Source organism: Raphanus sativus, chromosome 8, assembly GCF_000801105.2.
Source record: "Raphanus sativus cultivar WK10039 chromosome 8, ASM80110v3, whole genome shotgun sequence".
Classification (NCBI taxonomy): domain Eukaryota; kingdom Viridiplantae; phylum Streptophyta; class Magnoliopsida; order Brassicales; family Brassicaceae; genus Raphanus; species Raphanus sativus.
Window position 1 is genome coordinate 13,212,371 of NC_079518.1, and position 22,366 is coordinate 13,234,736.

At 30.0% G+C, this 22,366-nt stretch overlaps 3 protein-coding genes and 1 long non-coding RNA gene across 9 annotated transcripts; 2 read left to right on the forward strand and 2 right to left on the reverse strand.

The window, feature by feature from the left end:
* The first annotated feature begins 6,017 nt into the window (after positions 1-6,017).
* LOC108823115 (uncharacterized) lies at positions 6,018-10,329 on the forward strand. 6 transcript variants are annotated; one of them, XM_056992659.1, is made up of 7 exons: positions 6,018-6,209; positions 6,282-6,334; positions 9,382-9,455; positions 9,572-9,670; positions 9,760-9,807; positions 9,925-10,013; positions 10,102-10,329. In XM_056992659.1, the coding sequence occupies exons 1-7, from the start codon at positions 6,180-6,182 to the stop codon at positions 10,174-10,176; spliced, it is 468 nt and encodes a 155-aa protein (XP_056848639.1). In that variant the 5' UTR covers positions 6,018-6,179; the 3' UTR covers positions 10,177-10,329. The 6 variants fall into 6 exon arrangements, with proteins under 6 accessions (XP_056848639.1, XP_056848637.1, XP_056848641.1 ...); XM_056992657.1 differs by having other exon boundaries at positions 6,019-6,209; positions 9,760-9,830; positions 9,912-10,013; XM_056992658.1 differs by having other exon boundaries at positions 6,030-6,209; positions 9,913-10,013; positions 10,102-10,327.
* On the reverse strand, positions 10,240-13,925 carry LOC108820034 (protein CHUP1, chloroplastic). The gene is given in 7 exon segments (XM_018593026.2): positions 10,240-10,397; positions 10,658-10,828; positions 10,928-11,065; positions 12,017-12,128; positions 12,219-12,532; positions 12,602-12,877; positions 12,880-13,925. Coding segments are annotated over 6 exon segments (1,848 nt in total). The 5' UTR covers positions 13,756-13,925; the 3' UTR covers positions 10,240-10,397; positions 10,658-10,696.
* Positions 13,926-16,288: 2,363 nt separating this feature from the next.
* LOC108820532 (uncharacterized) lies at positions 16,289-17,482 on the reverse strand. The gene is made up of 2 exons (XR_001944314.2): positions 16,991-17,482; positions 16,289-16,629 (listed from the first exon to the last, which is right to left on the reverse strand). It is a non-coding gene; the product is annotated as an uncharacterized LOC108820532 (long non-coding RNA).
* Positions 17,483-20,253: 2,771 nt separating this feature from the next.
* Positions 20,254-22,002, forward strand: LOC108820035 (F-box protein At4g22280-like). Its single transcript, XM_056992857.1, has 3 exons — positions 20,254-20,863; positions 20,961-21,104; positions 21,177-22,002. The coding sequence occupies exons 1-3, from the start codon at positions 20,453-20,455 to the stop codon at positions 21,471-21,473; spliced, it is 852 nt and encodes a 283-aa protein (XP_056848837.1). The 5' UTR covers positions 20,254-20,452; the 3' UTR covers positions 21,474-22,002.
* The last annotated feature ends 364 nt before the right edge of the window (positions 22,003-22,366 follow it).

The window sequence follows — 22,366 nt, forward strand, 5'->3', positions numbered from 1 at the left end:
AATTAGACCTAAACGGAAATGATAATACGTTCACTATGTTAGGATTTAAATACTTTAAATAAATTTGAAGCTAATAAACTTTTATCTATAATATTAAAATAAAAGTCATGACTTCTTCTGTGATTTTTTACTTCGACCATTCCTAGAAAATTTATTAAATTTTACATAACTTAATTATAATATCATTTAATATCTATATTTTTATTTGGAATACTAATAAATATTTTAAATAAATGTCTAACAAAATCTTCCAATTATCTTTCAGAATATTTCTAAAATATATTTTCTAAGTTAGATTTTTAATTATCACAAAAGTATAATTAGAAACTAAATTTTAGTCTACTTTGATTGTAAACAAAAATTATTAACTATATAAAATACTTTTAAATATATTTTAATGATAAGAACAATTTTAAATTGATTTAATTTTCAACATTAAATTTAGAAATATATTAAAGATATTTTTAAAAGTAAATATTCATTTCTATTTCTAATTTAAAAATAAAAATATCTTATCTATTTAGCACATAAAAATTATGACTTATTCATATGTGATTTTTTTTTTAATTTAGACCACTTAGAAGTCATACCTTTAATGTTTTTACCATGTAATACAATTAGTTTACACATCCGTTCATAGATGAAAATTTGATCTTTATTTATATCATATATATAAGATTTTAGTCTACCGTTATTAACGTCTGTGTATTCTCCTGAAACTAATTTGGTTTATTATTTAAACATCTATACTAAATCAGTTTAATTAATTACTATATACCAAATTTCTATGTAGGTTTAACTTATTTAATTTTCGTATATATTTAAAATTTAGAATAAAACAAAAGTTATGTAAATCAGTATTTTACATAATAATTTTTTCAAATACATTCTGTTACAAACATAATTTTTTTATAAATTTTATAGGAACAATATTATAAGCCACACGAATATTCTTATAAAATTTTATGACATTCTATACATAATATATACTTTCATACAATATATACCCGTAATTTACGGGTAACTAACTAGTTTTTATTATTTCTAAATATTTTAATAAATAAATATTATAAGAAAAAACAAGCATGCAATATGAGAGATAGAAATATTACATTTAACATCTATCATAATATTAGAATAAAAATAAATAATAAATAATAAGTAGATATACAATATAAGAAATAAAAATTAAGTTAAACATATATCTGCAAAATGTATAGTAAAATAAATAATAAGTAAATATACAATATAAAAAAAAAGAAATATTTCATTAAACATTTATCGTAATACTACCATTTGATATAAAGAAAAAATAGAATAAATAAATATAAAATATAATGTATAATACATAATATGTAAATATACAATTTAAGAAATGAAAAACTACATTAAACATCTATCTAAAAATGTATGGTTTTAAATTTTACTATTTCCAAATATTTTTATAAGTAAATATACAATATAGGAAAATAAATAATAAGTAAATATACAATAAAAGAAATAGAAATATTACTTATATTGTATATAAGAATCTTGATATAGTTTTTATGTTTTTGCCAAAGAAAATATGTATAAATATACAATATGTGTAATTAGATAGTTTTGATTTAAGTCACTACTTGTGCCGTTAATTTCTATTTCCAGAAAAAAATGGTTAAACCATCAATATCTTTAGGTTAAACACACGAACAATAACAAAATTAAAACATCGCAAAATGATCGTATCAACGTTAATACAATAACTTTAATCTAAAAATATGAAAACGTTCTATTACACAAACTATAAATACAAATAAGTATTAACACAAAGATACAATTCAAAATACAAAGTTCAAAATAAAAAGTCCCAAATAATAGTTATACTAGATTTTGACCCGTCCTATCAAAGGACGGGTACTTTCTGTTTTAATTTTTTTTGAAAATTTTAGTTTTATATTTGTGATGTTTTCTATAATCATATTTGTGTTTTAGTATTAGTTAAATATAATTTTTGATAACTATATTAAATATGTCAAGTTGCATAACTATACATTTGTGTCATATGCATTTCAGAAGTTAATTTAATTTTTTTCTAAAGTATACAACATATTATATTTTTTCATAGTTAACTAATATAATTAATCAAGAATACTCGTATCCAGAAAACCTGACTCGTAATTGACCCGAAAATCAAGTTTGATACTCTATTAGACCTGACCTATATAATCGAATGGTTCATAACGTGTTAAATCTAGAAACCAATATCAAATTCAACCCGCATTGAAAGCCGAACAAATTTTTTGAAAAATGTTCGAAAAATAATCTTATATATATAATATGGTATTCGCTAACTTTAAGTAGAATCACATTTAATAAATATTTTTAACCGAAAACCTATTTAAAAGTTGTTAAACTTAATGAGTTTATATTAATATTTGTTTCTATAAAAAGTCCACTTAAACAATGTTAAACTATATTTTAACATTATGTGCTTTGTTAATTTATAAATTTAATGTCTATGTAAAATATTTAATAAATTAATGTATGGTTGATAAATCCTAAATTTTTGGTCTGAGATATAAGTTATGTTGATGTATGGTTGATAAATCCTAAATATTTAAATATTTTATTTTTATTAAATAAATATACAATGATTTAAATTGTGACCGTATTAAATTAACTGATTTTTAAAAAAAAAAATTGCCTAAATCATATATATTGATCTCAATTTTAATTTTGGTCGTTTCTTGTAAAAAAAAAACAAATTAAAACTAATGTTATATTATATATTTGAAAGGTTAATTATAAAACCAAAATATGAATCAGATAACATAAGAATTAACATTTATGTGGCCATTTTAAATGATAACTGCAATACATAAATATTTTAAATATTAATATTTTCACATTTTCTAATAATAATAATTTAATTTCGTATATTAAAAATATATTGAAATATTTTAGGTTTATAAAATAGAAAAAACAATATACAATAAACAATTTCGTGCTAAAATTAAGGGCTAGTTTAAGTATGAGATTCTATTGTTAGATTAAGTAGATTTAGTTAAGTTTAAATAGATTTGTTTTGATTTAAATAAAAAGTATATTAAAAATATATCAATGGCATGGAGTTATAAATACTTCAAAACTTCAAGATGGTTTTAAAAATGTCCCTTATGTTTTAATAGTATTGATTTTTCTGATAAAATTATTTACTCGTTTTTAGATCACAATAGAAATGAAAAATGTATTTGTAAGACCTGTTTGTACTCGATAAATAGTTTACATGTTTAACGGAAAAACCTGTAAATAATAACTGAAAAAATTGTACTCATTAATTGTAGATTGATTTGGAAATTTAATTTAATTTAGATATTTTAAATATTGATTTTAAAACTATTTAAAATTTATGTAAAATTATAATTTCTAAGCGCATATATTTAGCAAATTAATGTCATATTGATTTAGAGAATAATTATTTCTATGATTTTATAATATGTATCAGTATTATGAGTAGCTGTTAAATAGTATGTTTGAAGTTTACAAATTTATTTATCAAATAAGTTCTTTGTACTTTTTGTTTCAAATTAAAAATTCACATTTATGTAGTAATTTAAATGATAAGTGCAACACATATAAATAATTAAAAATTTTGAAAATATTTTCACGTATTTTGTAATTTTAAATTAATTTCAGATGCTAAAAGTATTTTTAAGATTTCAAAATAGATGAAAAATAATGTAACAAACAAATCAATCCTTAAATTAAGGATTAGTTAAAATATGAGTATCTATTTTCGATTGATTATTTAAAAAGTTTAAAATTAAATATTGTTAGATTAAATAGATTTTGTTATAATTAAAAAGATTTGTTTAGGATTTTAATAAAAATCATATGTTTTAAATAATGCAGTGGCAAAGATCTGTAAATACTTTTAAAAAGAAGGACACTTAAAAAAGGGCCTTCTGTTTTAATAGTATTGATAGTTAACATCTAAAAATTAAAGTAGCAAAAAAGCTCTGCGCTAACACCTAGTACTGCTATAAAGATTTCACATCAACGCTAATCCTAAGTTTTTGTCTGCGCTTGTTAAGTTAGATGGTGTGAAGGAACACTATATCCACCGATGTGTGATATATTAATAGCCCCTCTCGAGATGTGGTTGGAAACAGTCCAACGAAAACAGTCCAAGCCCAACATCTGAAAAATACAACAGTAATGGGAACCAATTTTACAGGTTACATAGATAAGAAATTGTTTATGTCGGAAACCATATGCTGAACCATACCATAGACTCTGATACCATATTAAACTAAATGGTCTTCACACTTAAAACTAATCTCTATTATTAAAAGAGAAGTACATTTATGAAATGCCCCTGAATTTTCAATGTTAATTACACTTACATGCCACTGAACCTATTAATAACATTTCTAAAAAAATATTTGTCTTAACCAGTTTATTAAATGCGTCTGTTTTAACTCTTTTTTGATAATGCTTATCTTTTTTCTTTTAATATTTTCCTTAAATAATTACATCCAACTAAAATGACCGAAACAAACAATGGAAGTAATAAAGTTTACTTTCCCACCAAATCATTTGTCCTCTAATATCGACATCAAACCATATTTTATAATGTTAATCATGTCCTTTAGTTTATTTAACCTGCACCAACAGCAAAGTTATGTAAACTAAATGGATAATTTAACTCATCGAAAAAAGATAAAACTAACAAACATTTTTCATGACCATGCCAACGATACGAATAAGATCTTAATTCTTTCTTCCAATGTGACATACTATTATATGCTAATTATTATATTTCATATGTTATATTCTTCATTTATGTATATTTTCTCGCCATCAAAAATCTTCTTCAATGAATTCGAATTACACCTACAATCAAGGAACAATTAGTATATAATCTTAGCCTTTCCAATTTCAAATCATATATAACCACTAAGTTTTTAAATTAAATACAAATATATGATTAAACACAAAATTCAAACTAACAACTAGCAAATCTTGTGCCTTCCTATTTTTTGGTTTTAATCATAACACACATTAAACAAAATCTTATACTTAAAAATCCCAAAATTTATTATTACATATAAATAAAAATAAAATAATTTATTAATAAATTATTAGTATATTGCTTTCATAATATAATTCCAATTAATTGTAAATATTCGATTTTTTATGATGCACTGTGATATAATAGACGATTAAAATAACAAAAATAATTACTCAAAGTAATAAATAAAAAATTTAATTTTAAAAATGTGATAGTAACAATTATGTAATACATTTTAATTATATATATATATATATATATATAATATATATATATTATACCATTTTTACAAAGAAAAAATTTAAAGTGAAAGCAAATATTTTAGACGGTCTCGGGTTAAACTCTAGAAATAAACAACAACATTGCAAAAATTTTTCTTTAACAAATTTATTTTATATAAAATATAATTCCAAATATGTTTATATACTTTACGTGTATATAAATTTACTTAATTTTTTTAAGGGATGCTAAGATTTTGGAAGTGGAAAAGATTATGATCCACCTCTATATTATTTTAATTAGAAAATTTAAATATCCGAATATTTTATTAAACTTTTAATTTTAATTTTTATTAAAACTGCATAAATTAAAAATTTCAATCTTTATTTATGTTTAATATTACAATATATCAATTAATATAAATAAAAAACTAAGAATATAAAATAATACCCGCCCGGTCGGGCGGGTCAAGGTCTAGTATCTAAACTATTAAAACTAAAGTACAAATAAATTTTAACCCTAAGTTTTCCTCAATAATTACAATAATATGCCACTGGCCTTAAACACAATAATTTTACACTTTTCTTAATATATCCATTCATTTCCTATACCAAAAACGTTAAACCATCCCTAATACACAGTCATTTTAAACTTTTCCTTAGCCATCCAAATTAATTAAAGTCACGTAGCCTTAGATTACTTTTAAACACGGAGGCTTCATGTCTTCTTCTCCAATTTTCTTTTTGTTCGATGAAATTTTTTTTCTCCATTCTTACAAAATTTTTTCTCCATTTTTTCCACTCACTTTGTTTGATGGATTCAACAGAAGGCTAGATCGGAGTTTTGCGGAGTTTAGTTGTTTCTTTGCTCCATCGTTGTTGTTTGTGGTCTCAGATTTGTGGGTTATATGATGAGTCAAGACGTCCGTAAATTTTCGGTAAGCTCCGGTGTGGTTTCGTAATTTGAAGCGGGAATGACCGATTGAGAATGAATCGCGACCTGACTGCAGTTAGGTGGCTCGGGAGGTTGCGGCTGTGTTGGTAGGAGACGGCCACAAGTTCGGTAAATTTATATGTTTTACATTTGTTCATACAATCTATTCTGATATGAGGAAGTTTGTTGATATTTAAACAAAATACAATTATAGAAACCGAAAATGTTAACTAACTTACATTTCAAAATACAATTTGATGGGATGAAGTTTTTTCTAAGTTTCTTGATATTATTTTAGAAAATGTCGCAATTTTTAATAATATAGATTTAATAAAATTTTAAAAAGATGATTTAATTAAAAAACAACAGTTTATTTTTTTTTTAATTTCTCTTTAACAGAATAGATTTATAAATTCATGATTTATGGCATATATTATATATATATATATATATATATATATATATATATACAAAATCCAATCGATTCCTCTAACCCTAGAAAAACCAAAATCGAGTGGGTACTTCAATATTCAAAATATAATAAAATATTAGTTACTCGAATTAGGGATTTTTGGATATTCATAAGTAAAAAATATCTAAAACCCCTGAATTACCAAGTTTTCTAGGTTTTATTTTGGGTTTGGGCGTTTTTCGGGATTTTTTTTCTGGTTTTAAACTTGAACTAGATCCCAACTATTTATAATTCGGATCCACTTTGGGTTTTATAATAATAGAAACCGATCCAAACCCGATATTATCCGAACCGATTCAATTCAAATTAAACTATAAAATTGTTGTGTTTGAAATGTTTATGTAATTATCGAAAAACAAACACCCGCGCAGGCGCGCGGATCAGAATCTAGTAAACTATTAAAACTGAAGTACAAAATTGAATTAACTCTAATTTTTCCTAATAATTACATTCTCATGCCATTAACTTAATAAATTGTCATTTAATAATATTTCTAAACTATTGCCTAAATTCCTGGTAACTACTAGATTTGTTCCGACGATACACATATGTTCCTCCAATCATATGATCTTTGACTTCCTTTTTCATTTATGATTATGTTTATTTGTAGTATACGTTTATAACATAACTTAACTAACCATTTTGTTTCAACTTATGACAGATTTAATAGATCAAGCTATAGACATAATAAGATACGAATAGTTAGTAAGTGCATCACTATTCTGTTAAATTTTAGTCATATATTGAATAATACATATATTTTTACATAACTAAAATGTAATGTATAATATTTTAAAAACATACAAACTCATTGTTGTGAGTATATAATAAATAGTCATGTCACAGACTTAAATATTGAATGTGTTGGCCACTGAAAGAAAAGTTTTTTTTAAAACAAAACATGAACGAGAAAACTAGATACATTGATATTTTAGAAAAATAAAATGTACAGTAAAAAACTAATACATTAATAATGTTAGAACTAAAATAATTTATTAATATTGTTTTACATTTTTGAATATATATATATATATATATCTTTTCTCACAATATCTTTTTATTGTTAACAAATCGTGACAAGTGTTTATGTTCATCATACATAGATAATATACGTATTAACCATAATAATTTCACATGTTTAAACAAAATTACTCTATTAGTGACAAAAATTCAAATCGGTTAACAAAATATTTTATTTGGTTACATAATCAATTAGACATGAACATTCAGGTATACATTACAGATCGATTTTTACGAGTATCAGGTTTTTGGATTTTAAATTAAACTATGTTCGGGTATTAAAAAATTTCGGACAGTGTTCGATTTGAATTCTTCTGAGTCTGTGTAAATTTGTATAAACATAAAATATTTTAAGTAAGTTATATATTTAAAAGTTTCTCTAAACAATTTATCTATACTATTAAAGCAGAAGCATATTGATATTTTTACTCTTTTTACCCTTACTAAGGAGTCTTTCCTTTGTATTCATTAAAGGTATTATGGACATCCTGCGCCGGTTTCCTAATTCAATTTCGGTCTGTGATTATTTCCATGTTTGATACTGCATCGTTTTAGTATTTTTCCAACCGGTCATGTTTGAAACTGCTTCGTTTTTTAAACTATTTAATGGTTTGGTTTTAAACCGCTTTTTCCTAAATCTAAGCTCATCTACTATTGACTATTTTCTGATTCGAAATGATAATAGGGTTGAATATTACCGAACATAACTAAAGTTTTCGGTGAAGTCGTTTGGTTCTGTTATGAGTTTGATTAGAATGGTAAGTTATTTAAATTTAATAATAGCATGCCGATTATTTTTTAAGATTAAATTATTAATTTTGACAACAATCATTATCATTTAAAACAATTTTGAAAAATATAAATATATTTTAAACAAATTTCTAACTTATGATCACCGAATTTGTCTTATCATTTAAAAAATCACAATATTAAAAATATCGGGTTACCAACTGGTAACCCGTTCAACGGTAGGTCCGAGTCGGGTTTCAAAACACTGATCAAAATTATGAAACTGTTATATTGATTTATATTTCAAATATCTAATTCAAAATTAAAAACCTAAAAATACATTTACAATACAGTTTTAACCAAAAATAAACTCGGATATAAAATACATATATGAAACGGGTTATGCATATACAAGACGGATTATATAAATGTGATTATATAAAATTTTCATCAAAAATAAACCCGCGTTGTGAAAGCGCGGATCAAAATCTAGTATAAATGTTAAAATCAAACCCGCACGTTGATTTTAAGTTGGAAGTCCATATAACTTAACAGTGCTAATTTTTGACTGAGTTCCCCCACCTCTGGTAATCATATTATTATTTTGCTGTTTTCTTTGGAAACTCTAGGGTTTTAAAACTGTGATTCCTTACGAGGTATGATTACAGAAGCTAGGGTTTCAATTATTTGCTTGCCCAGAAAATTTCCAATAAAATTCTGTTCCGTACAATCTTAAGTTTTTGGTTTTCTGCGATTTGGTATACAAAGATTACAACTCCTCCTCTGCGCGTTTCTATTGTTCTTCCATAATCTCTTGTTAGTTGGATTAAGCATAAAAGTTTCCAAACTTTTCCTTAGGGTTTCTTTGATTAAGGGATGGTAAACGATTAAACGTTCTTGCAATAGTTTGTAAAAACTCTAGCTAACAACTGTGCCGTTCTTGATTCCTCCTCAGGTACATGGCAACATTCGAACCAGTTTCTACGTTTTCATTCGACTCCATGGAATCTCGGATGAGGAAAGTCAATAGTAAGCTTACTTGTCGCGACTTCTACAATTCAACAGTTGTGTTTTTTGTTTTTGTTCTTCCTGTTTGATGTTCCCAGTTTTTGATCAAGATTATGTGTCTTGATTGATACATGCAGGAGTTCCTTTACCATATTTGATCCGACCTCGTAGGAAACTACACGTTTACGACAGCTATGCACTCTATAACGATTACATTGGATCTTTATCAATCAAGGGTACTACCCTACTAACGCACTCTTATGATTATGACCTTAAAACATGTTCATACGCTCTTATTTGCTAGTAATATATAACTTTCTTGCAGATGGATTAAAGTCTGAGAGTGATGATGAAACCTCCTCTTTGGAGAAAGGCAATGCAATGTTATCTGGAACTGATAGCTGATTTGTTCTTTATATCTCATTCTTCGTCAATTTAGTTTATGGATTTATAAATGTCTTTGATGATATCTGAACAGATGTATCACCAGGTTCGCTGAGTGATGAAGAATACGTGATTGTGGACAATGTTGAAGTTTCGCCCAACTCTGAAACAGAGAGAGCAGGAGCAGTTCAGATGGTGTGTAGGCTAGTTTCTCATAACAGGGCATATGTCTTTATTATATATATGTTTTCCCTTCTAACAATACTTGTCTTTGGTTTTTCAGATGGAACTCTCAGAAGATGCGATTGAAGAGTCTGAATCCGGAGGATCAGATAGTGATGCTTGGGTGGTGGTGTAACTGGGAGGTTTATGTTCAGGGGGTTTTAGGACAGTGGACTCGGTTTATTTCAGTCTCTAGACATGTTTGTGAAGCTTTTTTCTTATATTATCATCAGTACATATTGATACGATGGTTTTGGATTTGAATAATGATCCTTTGTTTTCACAGCAAAAGGAGTCTCGCATATTCACATGATTTATCTGTCTTAGAACAAAACAAAAACGAATTTAATAAATAGATACTCCCTCTGTTCCTAAATATAGGATTTTCTACACTTTTCACGTTTATTAAGACTATAATAATTATTTGCACTTTATTTAATTATTTATATCATTTACACACTTTCCAATAACTGTCTACCAATAAAATTTAATCAGTACAACTTTTAATAAAAAAAAGAACCTCAAAAGTATACAAAACTACCTTAAAAATATAGAAAATCTTATATTGTGGAACAAAGAAAAACTCCAAAAAATCCTATATTTAGGAACAGAGGGAGTACCATTCTTAGATCATGTCATATGAAGCTAAGATTGCTTCAGCAAGGGGTAGATCGAAAAACAAGCTTATGTTGATGTGTTTGACTTTGACATTGAATATGACATGATCTCGCTTTGTCTCTTAGCTCTTGAAACGCCCTCATTGTCTCTGCATCAAATCCTCCTGCGAACTGAACAAAAACAAAAAACAAAAAACAAAAACGGCTTTGTAAAGAGTTTGGACAAACACATGTTGTAAGTTTGTAACAGAAGATGGTCTTCTGCTTTACCTGATGAACACGGAATGCAAATCGAACACCTTGAACGATAAGCTCTTCCTCTTCAGGGCCACCGCCTCCAATGACTTCAAGCTCTGCTGAAACTCTCTTCATATACTTCATTGCTAGTTTCACAGATGCCAATTTAATCTGAAAATCACACACATTTGTAACATTACAATAGTTAATACTTACTACAAACTTCCAAATCTTACCACTAACCATGTTCCTATAAGTAAGATATTCAAATTGAACAAACTAAACGTAACATTAAGACTCAAAAGAGAATCTGATTCCTCTATTGCTTAGTGTATCTATTCATACTACAATGCTATTCACATTCCCAAGGAAAAAAAAAACAAAGGAAGCAGACAAGAAGAAAATATTGAAACTCACAGGCGTGCACATAGGAAACCCCCAGATACATTAAAGTAATCACTAAAATTCAAGTTTCCTTTGTTCAAGATTTGTATTTATCTGCATTTGTCATGTAGTACATAATTGTTTTACTATGTACACACACACAATAATAGAGTGGAGACAGTATCAGACCAATCTTAGAGAATTGACTTTTAAGTGGGGACCATGAGAATTGTTGTTCCTGTTTGTTTCTATATAGAATTCTTCTTCACTCATCACTACTCCAAATTCTCCAATCAAAGTGCAACAAATAGCTAAAGACGGAAGTAAATAATCACCAGAGACTACCACCAACACAGGCAAATCACTAAACTAGCCCTGGGATTTATACCAGACCAAAACCACTAAACCGAACCGATATTTTCGGTTATCAATTGATTGGTTCGGTTTAAAAAAACAAATTCCAAACAGAAAAAGCAAAACTAACCAAAACTAACCATATTTAACCGAAGTCTAACCATAACCAAAACCAAAAAGATGTTAAATTCGGTAGAAATTTTGGAAACCAAAACAACCAAGAACCGAACTGATCCTTTTTTGTTCAATACGGTAAGATTGTGAAAGAACAGAACTAACAAAACAAAACAAAGCAACCAAACCGATTTAACAAATTAAACTGAAACAGCATGCCTAATGGATTTGTGTAATCAGAGGATTAAGCAAAACAAAGATTTTGCTGACCTGACTAGTAATGCCGGTTTCGAGCATCCAATCAACCGGAATCTGGAAAGTCTTGAACTTTGTCGCAGCTGATTCCTTCATCCTCGACAGACTATAAACACCGTGCTCTAACCTTCAAAACCCCACAAAGAAGTTATGGTTTACTTCTCTTGAATTTTAAACATGAATCGATAAAAAGATTCGATTTTTTTTTTAATTTTACTTTTCGAACAAAGCTTGCATTTTCTTGAGAGCAGAGCAAGAAGGCTGACGAGGATCTTCCCGGAAACGAGAAGCTTCCGATATGAGTTTCTTCAGATCGAAGTAACAAAACGCCGCTTCACGCAAAGCGTCTGCTTTTTGCTCCGGCCACTCGAACTGTTTAAGCACTGCTCTCTCGTCGACCAGGTAAGAGAGTTCGTCGTCGAGCCATTTCACGAATGGCACCACGTCTTCTATATCCGAAAACGCTGCGTTTTCGACCTCCTTGATTAAGAATCTTATGAAGTCTCCTTGCGTCTCCACGTCGGTTTTAATCTGCAATGTCCGGTTCAAACTTAATGAAAAACCCGGTTATTGAGCTGACCGGGGTAAAGAGAACCTTACCGCTAGTAGATAAACCGATCGGTTTTCGATTTCTCCGATCATGTCTCTGGCGTTGGAGCTAGCGACTACTACCTCCGCGGCGGCGCCGGTGGAATCTCTTCTCGAGTTCGTGGAGTCTCTTCGCATCAACGAGTGGTAGAACTCGACAACTTCCGGTACTCTTCTTACTTTCGCCGACGCTATGTTTAAACTCTTCGGCGGAGGCGGTGGTGGAGGCGGAGGCGGGGCTTTGGTAACCGACGGAGTAGGTAGTGGTGGTGGTTGAAAAAGAGGTGGGGAGGTGTAGGCGGAGGAGGAGGTGGAGTCGTTCTCTGCGGCGGCGGATCTGGTATATTCTCCGTGGAATCGTGTGAGCCGTTGGATGAAGAAGACCGTTTAGGCGGTGGTTTCGGGACTCTAGGAACCCTAGATCTAACGGTGAGGTCATCCGAGTTAGTTATAGAGTGACTCTCGACCTCTTCTTTCCGGTAAATGTCACCGGAAGAACCGGTTTTGTTGTTGTTGTTTTCTTGGTTCGGAACCGGGTCGGGTAAGTTCCTCATGGATTCGACCCGTTTCAAGCTCCGGATTAGACTGGATCTCGCCGACAGATCCGTTAAACCCTGAAACCTCTGAGAGACGGAGAGCAGCGCGTGGTCTTCACTCGACGAAACGAGTCTCCGTAGCTCCGCCTCCATCTCCTTCTCTCTCCTCTCGCTCCTTTCGACTTCACGCCGTAACCTCTCGTTATCCTCCGTTAACCTCGCCGTCTCTCTCCTCGAACGCTCGATCTCGCCGTTCTTGTCAGCGATCCGCGACTCGAGTGACGGGATGACGGAGACGGACTCTCTGAGTAGCTTCAGCTCGAGGAGCTCCGTCTTTAGCTTAGCTTCTCGAGAGAGAAGCTCCTCCACGTGACGACGAAGCTCGGAGATGATGGCGGTTTGGTCGGAACGAGAGGAAGCATTGTGTACTTGAGCGGAAGCGCGTGGGAAGTAGCGAGCGAAACCGGGTTTTTGATTAGAAACCGGTTTAGCGGCAGAACCGGAAGACGGTTTAAGCAGGTGAGGAGGCGGAGGGGGAAGAGGAAGGGGGAGAGGAGTTGGCATGTCTTTTGGTTTGGTTGAAGGAGATTTGTGAAACCCCATGGTCACACGGACTTTACCGGCCACCATTGATGATGAGAGAAGACAAGTGAGTTTCAAAATGTTCTTGAGAAGAAAGGAGGGATTTGCATGGAAATTAAAAGCATGTCGTTGTCCGTGCAGTTCTAGAGAGAGAGAGTGTGTGTTTGTAACTGTGATTGATAGTGATGATGACTGATGATTCAAAGTTTGGGCCTTTGGATTGATAAGAAGGTGAGTTTAATTGTAATGTTTTGATAAATTAATTAATTAACTTTGCCTTTATTTCGACCGTTGGAAGAAAGATGTAACCAAATGAAAATTGAAACCATGCTTTATTTTTTTTGAAGCAGTGTTACACGTATAACGAGGAACGTTCTTCTGTTCATCTTTGATTCAAAATTTTAAAATAAGTAAAGGAGAACTCTTTTAAGTCTTTTGGTACGGTGCCTCTTTACTTTGCCTGTCTTATGACAGTTTTCAGTTTTCATCGGCACTACTGAGAATGGTAGTAGCATCATAAGGATGAAGTCACGAAACAATTTAAGAAAAATTTCATTACATTTTAAATTTGCGAAATTACTTGCGTGATTTACTTTCCGTACATGCATTCTCTGCTTGTTATTATAGTTCTAGGTGGTAGCACACCAAAAGAAAAACGGTGATAGAGTCAATGAATTTATAAACATGTTATTTGATACATATCATCATGTTAACTATATAATTTATATATTTAATTTATAATTGTATTGCGTAGATGTGTAGCTAAGTGATGATTTATATCTTATGTAGATAACAATATTTTTTTTCTTCAAAAAAAAAAGATGCAACTGATGCTAACGATATCATGAACATAATGCAGTTTTATGTGTTAATAAGTGAAGATAATAAAAATGATTAACCATCAAAGATTGGTAATATTAAACAAAAAAGTTTGGTAATACTTTCCAGTATAAGCATTTGTTTGTTTGGTTCTGTTTGGGTTTAAACAAAAGTTGGATTCAAAAAGATAAGTTACGTTCATTATCAAATCATAATATGTTTCAAGTTTTTTGTTGCTAAACAAAAGTTTAGATGCTCAAATTATAATTCGTTTTAGTTTGGTTCTATTTATTAGGACAAAAATTGATACACACACATTTTTAGCATTTATTGCAGTGATGTGTCTATAACTTTTAACCTATTTAAAATTAGTACTCAGCAATTCCACGGTTACCCTTTAATACCAACGATTAATCTTTTTAAAAGTCTGATTAGACTGATTATTGAGAAAAGCTTAGCCATTCTGATTAGACTGATTGTTGAGAAAAGCTTAGCCAACTATGACAATAAAAGGGGAAATTAATGTGAGCAGCGGCGAAGAAGGGAAACGAACAGAGAATTGAAAAGAATGTCACATGACTTGTGGGGGTGACACACACACACACACACATATATATATATATATATGTGTGTGTGTATGTATATATTTAATCAAATAAACCCTATAAACAATAATATTTTGAAGATGGTCCTTTTACAAAAAAAAATCAACATGTTGTCTTTTCTACACTGCCGTAACATATAAAACATACACATTCATTCAATTCACCCATGTGGCACATACCCAAATTATCTAATGCAAAAATGTTTTGATCACACGAATACGATTGATCGCTTGAGCCATGTTTTGTGCTTAAACTTGATTCCATTATAATAGGGTCTAGACTAGATCAGAAAAAGAAGAAAATATAGTTTATAATGTAGTTAGTATTTTTCAATATGACTGTCTCCTCGCTTTAAAGACGGCTAGTTCGGTTTGAAGTTGATGGAGCTGACTTGTTGTACTGACAAAAATGCATGTAACTAGACATATTAAGAGAACTGTTCCTCTTTTAATATTGCATCTTTGTTTCTCAGAAGTGGCCTCTGTTGTATCGCTGGTTAGGTCATGAAACTGTGCTGTATGTGTGAATTTGTTAGAGTGAGCTTCTCTTCCCATTTTTTTGGGGTCAAAAGAGCTTCTCTTCCCATATGATTTTGTTTATTCCTCTGAGCAACAAAAAAGCAAAATAGAACGGTATCCATTTAATATAAATTAAATGACAATTAAAATTATTGAAAAATGTAGATATGTCAATTAAATATATTATAGGTGAAAACATTGAATTTTTATACATTATCTTTAGTTTAAATCACCTGACATTACATATTGGTTTGTTTTTTTTGTTTAACTAAGAAATCACCAAATATGGAGTAATATCTTTTTTTGTTTTTTCACAACTGCATAATCTCTTTATTTTGCAGTAAAATTTGTAACGGGTTGGAGATACTCTAAGACCCTATTTTTGGAATACAATAAGATTGCAAATTTTAAAATATTTGATTGTAGTTTAATAGAATAGATTTACCTAGGGATGTTGTATAGGGTAACCCAACCCAATCCAACCCTATTTAGCTTAAACCCAACCCTAAGTGACCCTAACCCTTTTAAACCCATTAAAACTATGTAAAATAGGGCTGAACCCTTTAAACCCTTTATATTTTTTTTCTTATGTAAACACATAGTTTCTGATTGAAATAAACAAGTTGCTCTCTACCTTGATAACAAATCAGTAATCATCATTGATAATCAATTTAAACTCTCTTAAAATAAAATATCAAACGCTAATCATCAATCACAAGTTTCTAAACAAAACCAGTAAACTTTCCTCTAAGAGAACAAAATGGGTTTTGAAACAGTCACTGTATAAGTTTCTCTCTATACTCTGTCTTTAATTCAGTAGCCTTATCCAAATAAACTTTCTTATCCTAAATAGCCACTTAATACAACCCGAGTTATATCACGATAGACAAATCACCATGCAACCTAGGGAAGAAACAAAGAGTAGAGCAACTCACTTCTTCTGTCAAAGACTTCCACTTTTCACTTCGTAGCTTTGCAACCTACAATCATATAGAAAGCACAGTCTATAAAACCTTCACATAGAAAACACAAGCACACTAATCATGTATAGTAACAAACTTGTTTATGACACACAGGCATATAGAAAGCATAGGTTTATTTTCAATTGAAAGCAAATGAAACTCGAATAGCATAGGTTTATTTTCAAGTTTCTATCAGTAGCTAAAGGAACTCTACTGCCTTACCCGCAGCCTCTTTTTTTGTCAATGCTGAACAAGTAAGATGAACCAAATTACAGAATCAAAACAAATAAGCTCATCAGGTAACAAGTAGTAAAGATGTAAAGATGAGCTAACCCATTCTCAAAAACAAATCAAACACACATGAGTACATGATTGTTACCTCAACAATGCTTGAAACCCAAATCGGAGGAGATAAGAGAGAGGTCGAGTCTGAGGACAGAGAGCTCACGCCGGAGATTGCTCGATCTCGAAGTTGATTGAAACCCACCGACTGAGAATCTAAGATGTTGAAACCCACCGACTGAGAATCTGAGATGTTAAAGCCCTCGTCGACGAGATCGATTGAAACCCTCGACTCCTCGATCAATGGCGACTGAGATCGATTGATGGCGACGAGAACGAAGACTGAAACCAACTCCTTGAGTGATGGCGACGAGAACGAAGAAGAAAGCTTTGATCAAAGAAGAAAACGTCGTAGTTTAGTTTAAAAAAAATATAATGACTAATAGGGCCTAGCCCTTTCAAAACCCTTTATTATCTAGTCCAACCCTAAATGAGTCCGATATGGTTTACAGATAAAACATTAGGGTTTAGGGCTTTTAAAAATTTCAATGGGCTGGTACTACCCTAATTATAAGAACCCAATACAACATCCCTAGATTTACCTATGCAATTCAAAATCTCAAGTTAATTGAACATATGGATAACAAATATTCAGATTGTAATAAGAGCACATGTTAAAGAGTGGATATGTATAAGTGGTCTTCCTTATGAATTGACGTACATTTGATATAAACACAAAACGAATAAAGTTGTTCATGATAAAACCGATTCACTAATCAATTGGTGGTAATCTAGTGGTAATCTTTTATGGTTAAGCGTGTATTTATATTAATTTTGGGTTTGTTTGAATTAAACTATTATTATTTTGCCAGTTTGGATTTGGCTTTGTACCAAATGGTTTATATGGTAGACAATAACAGATGATCTATCTACTTCATAATATTAGTTTGAAAGTATTTCAAACTTAGATTAGATACTATGGTATACTTTTAGATTAGTCCACTCTATATCATTAAGTGCGTTTCTCTCGATACTGACCAAATAAGCTGATAGAGTTTATAAAAAAAGTTTCACTAAATATCGGTTTTGGAAAACCAAAAGTGAAGACTAGCATATTAGCATGAAACTCGGTGTTCAATATACTCAATATTTTGTAGATGTTACATGTACAACATAATTATCCAATTAACTTTAGGGAGTTGTTTAAATATTTAGTTATATGTATCGGTAAAAATCGTTATACGGTAAACAAATGTTGTCTTCAAAATAAGACTTTTAAGAACATATATATATATATATATATATATAGTATATATATGTATATAGTATATATATGTATGTATTTGTGGGGTCTGTCATTTTATATGCTCAATCCAAAGTTTTTTCTAAAAGAAATAGTTAAGAAATTTTTGGTTAAGTTTTCCATCGAGTGATAGACTCCACAATTATATATGCATGTATAATATATACATACATATACATATATGGTTAGAAACTTTCATTGGAGGTGCTCTAACAGATTAAACATTTTGTGATTATATTTTTAATTGACTAATTCAAATATACATCCTTTATATATTAATTGAAAAAAATTAAAAATTATTTTATAACCACATATCAGTATGAGAATGAAATTCAGAATTCTTAGAAAATATGTTGGTCCATCTTAACTTATATTATATTTTTATTAAATCAACTATAAAATTGATAATTAGTATATAAAAAATATTCTCGCACTTTCTTTAAATAAAAGCTACAGAATTACATAATATGATTAACGTATATAAGACAATTAATGATTACAAATGATAAATATTTGATAACAATTTTTTTATCGTAGCTCTTTTTTGTTTAGTTTTATATTATTAAAAAATATTAAACAATCACATTAACCATATAATAAAAATTTAACTTTTTTATATGTTATATTTTGAATTTTTAAAATGACTATAAATTACTAAAAACGTTAAATGTCTCACACTAAAAATTTGTGATCAATGGTTTAATTATCTTTGTAATAACAAGATACAAATGATCATATATCGTATGAATATGGAGTCTCATTTAATAGACATTTGTATTATATATTAATATAATTTAAAAATAAATTATATAACATATAAAGTACATAAATGTGTTAATTTATAAATTTGTATTGAAAAAGTATTAAAACCTTAACATTTTAATTTTGAAATTTGCATTGAAAAAATCACATATTATAAAATTTGTGTTTATCATATGAGTATGAGTTCTCAATAACAAAAAAAATATATATATATATATATATATATATACTTTATATCTGTGTCCATGTCATTGAAATTTAGTTATATATTATATTAAATCAATAAAATGATTGTTTTTATTTATTTACCAAAAAATATCGTAAATAAAACATAGGTATTTTTATTTATGTGCTTATTCTAATTTAATTATATACATAATACGTAAATGAACACATATAAATAATAAATATAAAAATTATTTTTATATATGACGTTCATTCCGCGCAATTGCATAGATCTTAACCTAGTGTTAGGGTATTAATGAATTGGTCCAAAAACATTTTATCGATAGATAAAAATAAGATTCTAATTAAAATAAGATTCTGAAAGAAAGTTTCCTCCGATCCGAGATCATCTATGTACCAAGGACGCAAAATTCTAAGGCGGATAACATAGCACATAGTGTTAAAAAGCAACAATCTTTCGTCGTTCATATGGATCAAGATTTCTCGGTATGGTTCACAGATATTAATGCACATTAATATTATACACAAACACATGACCACGTTAGAACATAATTTTGGTTAAATTTATATGAAACTACATTTAAATCTAAACATATATGCCATAAATGATGAGAATTAACAATTTTAGATCTTAATGTTTTCCCATGATACATGGATCAAACAAAAATGCTCTTGCCAATTTCTTCGGGAGTTATCAGTTTTCTTAAATTTTATTTTTTTAACTTTCTCTTTTTTTGTCAATATTTTAAATCTTTCTTAATACGATATGATTGCATATATTTTTTATATGCCATTTTACATTAGAAAATTTTCAATTTTACCACATGTTTGATTCTAGTAACTATTTTCATAAATACTTTTAATTGGTGATAAAATAACATTAAACTAAATTTTCTAAATATTTATAAAACAAATAAACTTAATCCCAACCCTTAGTACTAAACGCTAAACATTAATCACTAAATCATAAATTCAAATGTCAATATATTTTTGATAAAATATTTTTTTGAAAAGTGGTAGCTAACTTGTCGTGTTTTAAACAATTTGTCTTTTATATTTTGTTAGATCCTTTTCCATACATAAATTGATACTTTCCACCACTAATTTGATAAGGATGCCGTAGACCATAGAAAATCACGCCTTATTGAATCTTTGTTCTTCGGATCTCATCGGATTAATCTGGTTAGTGTTTGCATCGATTCATAAACTATTTTATTCATCGCAAGCGTTGATTAGATGACTAATCTCGTCTTAAAGGTTTTATTAAGATTCTTGTTTGGAGTTTAGGGTTTGCATACAACAACAAAAATGATGGATAGATTCAAAGGTGTAGCAGACGATATTATTTGCCACATCCTGTCTTTCCTTCCCATAGAAGAGGCTGCTTTAACATCTCTCCTCTCAAAGCGTTGGCGTAATCTGTTTGCCTTCAGACAAAATCTTCATTTAGACGATCACGGAGCGGTCGATGGAGGAAGAGACAGTTTCATCGATTTTGTGGATAATGTATTGTCTGTGTCAGGCAGTTTCCCAATGAGGAACATCTGTATAAAATGTCGAAACTGCATCAATGCTGAGACGGGTCCTGTCACCCGCTGGATGACCGACGCGGTGAGACACAGTGTGGTGAACCTTGATATAGACGTAATCGCTGCTGGAGATGTGAGCTTGGTGCCTCTAGAGATCTTCACTTGCAGGACATTGGCCGCAACGTGTATTTAATTATTCTTGATACTGGGATGGTAATCAATTATTAGTTTTTTACAAGTTTGCATTTAGTCAATGATTATTGACTTTTTTTTCTTTCTTTTGTCAGGCGTTTTGTTCTTGGCGTGAAGAAGTTCCAGTGTTCATCAACCTGTCCCTCTTAATTATTACAATTGATTTCCCAAGCTACAACTGGGAGTTACTGCCACTACTTTTGAACAAGTCTCCAAATTTACAGACTCTTGTCATCAATGTAACTACCCAAAACCACCCCCTTGAAAGTTACTTTATTGGGACAAGCTCTAAATCTCTAACCTTGTTTCAGGGTCTAATGCGCGTTGATAATGCTGAACGAGAGTATGGGTTTTCACCTGTGAGAGTACTGAAGATAACTGAGTATGGAGGAGAAGTTGAAGAGCGTGAGCAAATGAAGCTCTTCCTAGAGAAACTGACATGTCTTGAGCTTGTCAAAGTTCGTGTTTATGCAATAACCGACGAGGAAAAGTCTAGTATCACCAGTGATCTACTAATGCTTCCTAGGCCGTCCATGTGCAAGCTCCAGATCATGTTTTGTGAGAAATCAAGATCCAAACTGAATAGGGGGAGGAGACTATTAAGTTAATGAATGAAGTTATTTAAACTCCGATAAGTTTGGTTTTTGTGCACAATTGCTCTTTTTCTAGTGTATGTGCGATAGTTGGGCCTTCTGCTTGCCTTTATTTCTCTTGCAAGTCTATCTCTGGAGAGTTAGTCTATATGCATTTTTCTTTTCCTATATGATATTTTTGTTCAATAGGTGTAGATGATCACGGTGGGTCAGGTTTGGAGACCATAATTTTCAGATTTTCCTTCAAGCAAAAATATCCTTGCGTGGAGGATTTCTGTCTTGCTGTCGGCGGTTTCATCTGTCGGGTTTCTTGGTTGACCAATGCTTTGATCCTTTGGGTTAGTCTGTATTAGAATGGGTGAACCGTAGTTATTAGGTTTGAGGGCGTTTATTGATACTGGCTCTTTTCTTCAACCGTTTCGGTCCGTTTGGTCTCAGCATGTTCCATTGCTTATCTGGTTATTAGGCTAGCTTTTCTGCCTGTTTTCACTTTTTTGTAACTTTCCGTTCTTGTTGTTTAGTTTTAATTTTTTATTTTGCAATTATTTCTTTTGTAATCCTTATCAAAACTTGAAATTTTGGTATAATAGTTTAACATTTTACCAAAAAAATATTGAGTCAAAAATAGTATTCCAAATTAAATTATCTTATTGTCCTTTCTGGTGGTTCGAACCACGCAAACTCGAGATCTCTAGGCCGGCTATCTACATATAGAGCTTATGTTCCCGGAACATCCAAATACTAGACACTAGATCAGGGCCGTCTTTTAGCACGTGCAAGTGGAGCGGTCGAACAGGATCTAAAATTTTAGAAGGTCCATAATTTTTATTTGTTTTACTAATATTTATAAATTTAAAATCATAGTATTCTAAAAGTTCAGAATGACTATATTTGAATTTAGTTTTCGT

Excerpts from the sequence above, each read along its gene's own strand:
- LOC108823115 (XM_056992657.1), top strand. The coding sequence starts at position 6,180 with ATGATGAGTCAAGACGTCCGTAAATTTTCG. Across the intron at positions 6,335-9,381 it reads AGGAGACGGCCACAAGTTCG|GTACATGGCAACATTCGAAC; the intron begins GTAAATTTATAT and ends ATTCCTCCTCAG. Across the intron at positions 9,671-9,759 it reads TGGATCTTTATCAATCAAGG|ATGGATTAAAGTCTGAGAGT; the intron begins GTACTACCCTAC and ends ACTTTCTTGCAG.
- LOC108820035 (XM_056992857.1), top strand. The coding sequence starts at position 20,453 with ATGATGGATAGATTCAAAGGTGTAGCAGACGATATTATTTGCCACATC. Across the intron at positions 20,864-20,960 it reads CATTGGCCGCAACGTGTATT|GCGTTTTGTTCTTGGCGTGA; the intron begins TAATTATTCTTG and ends TTCTTTTGTCAG. Across the intron at positions 21,105-21,176 it reads TACAGACTCTTGTCATCAAT|GGTCTAATGCGCGTTGATAA; the intron begins GTAACTACCCAA and ends ACCTTGTTTCAG.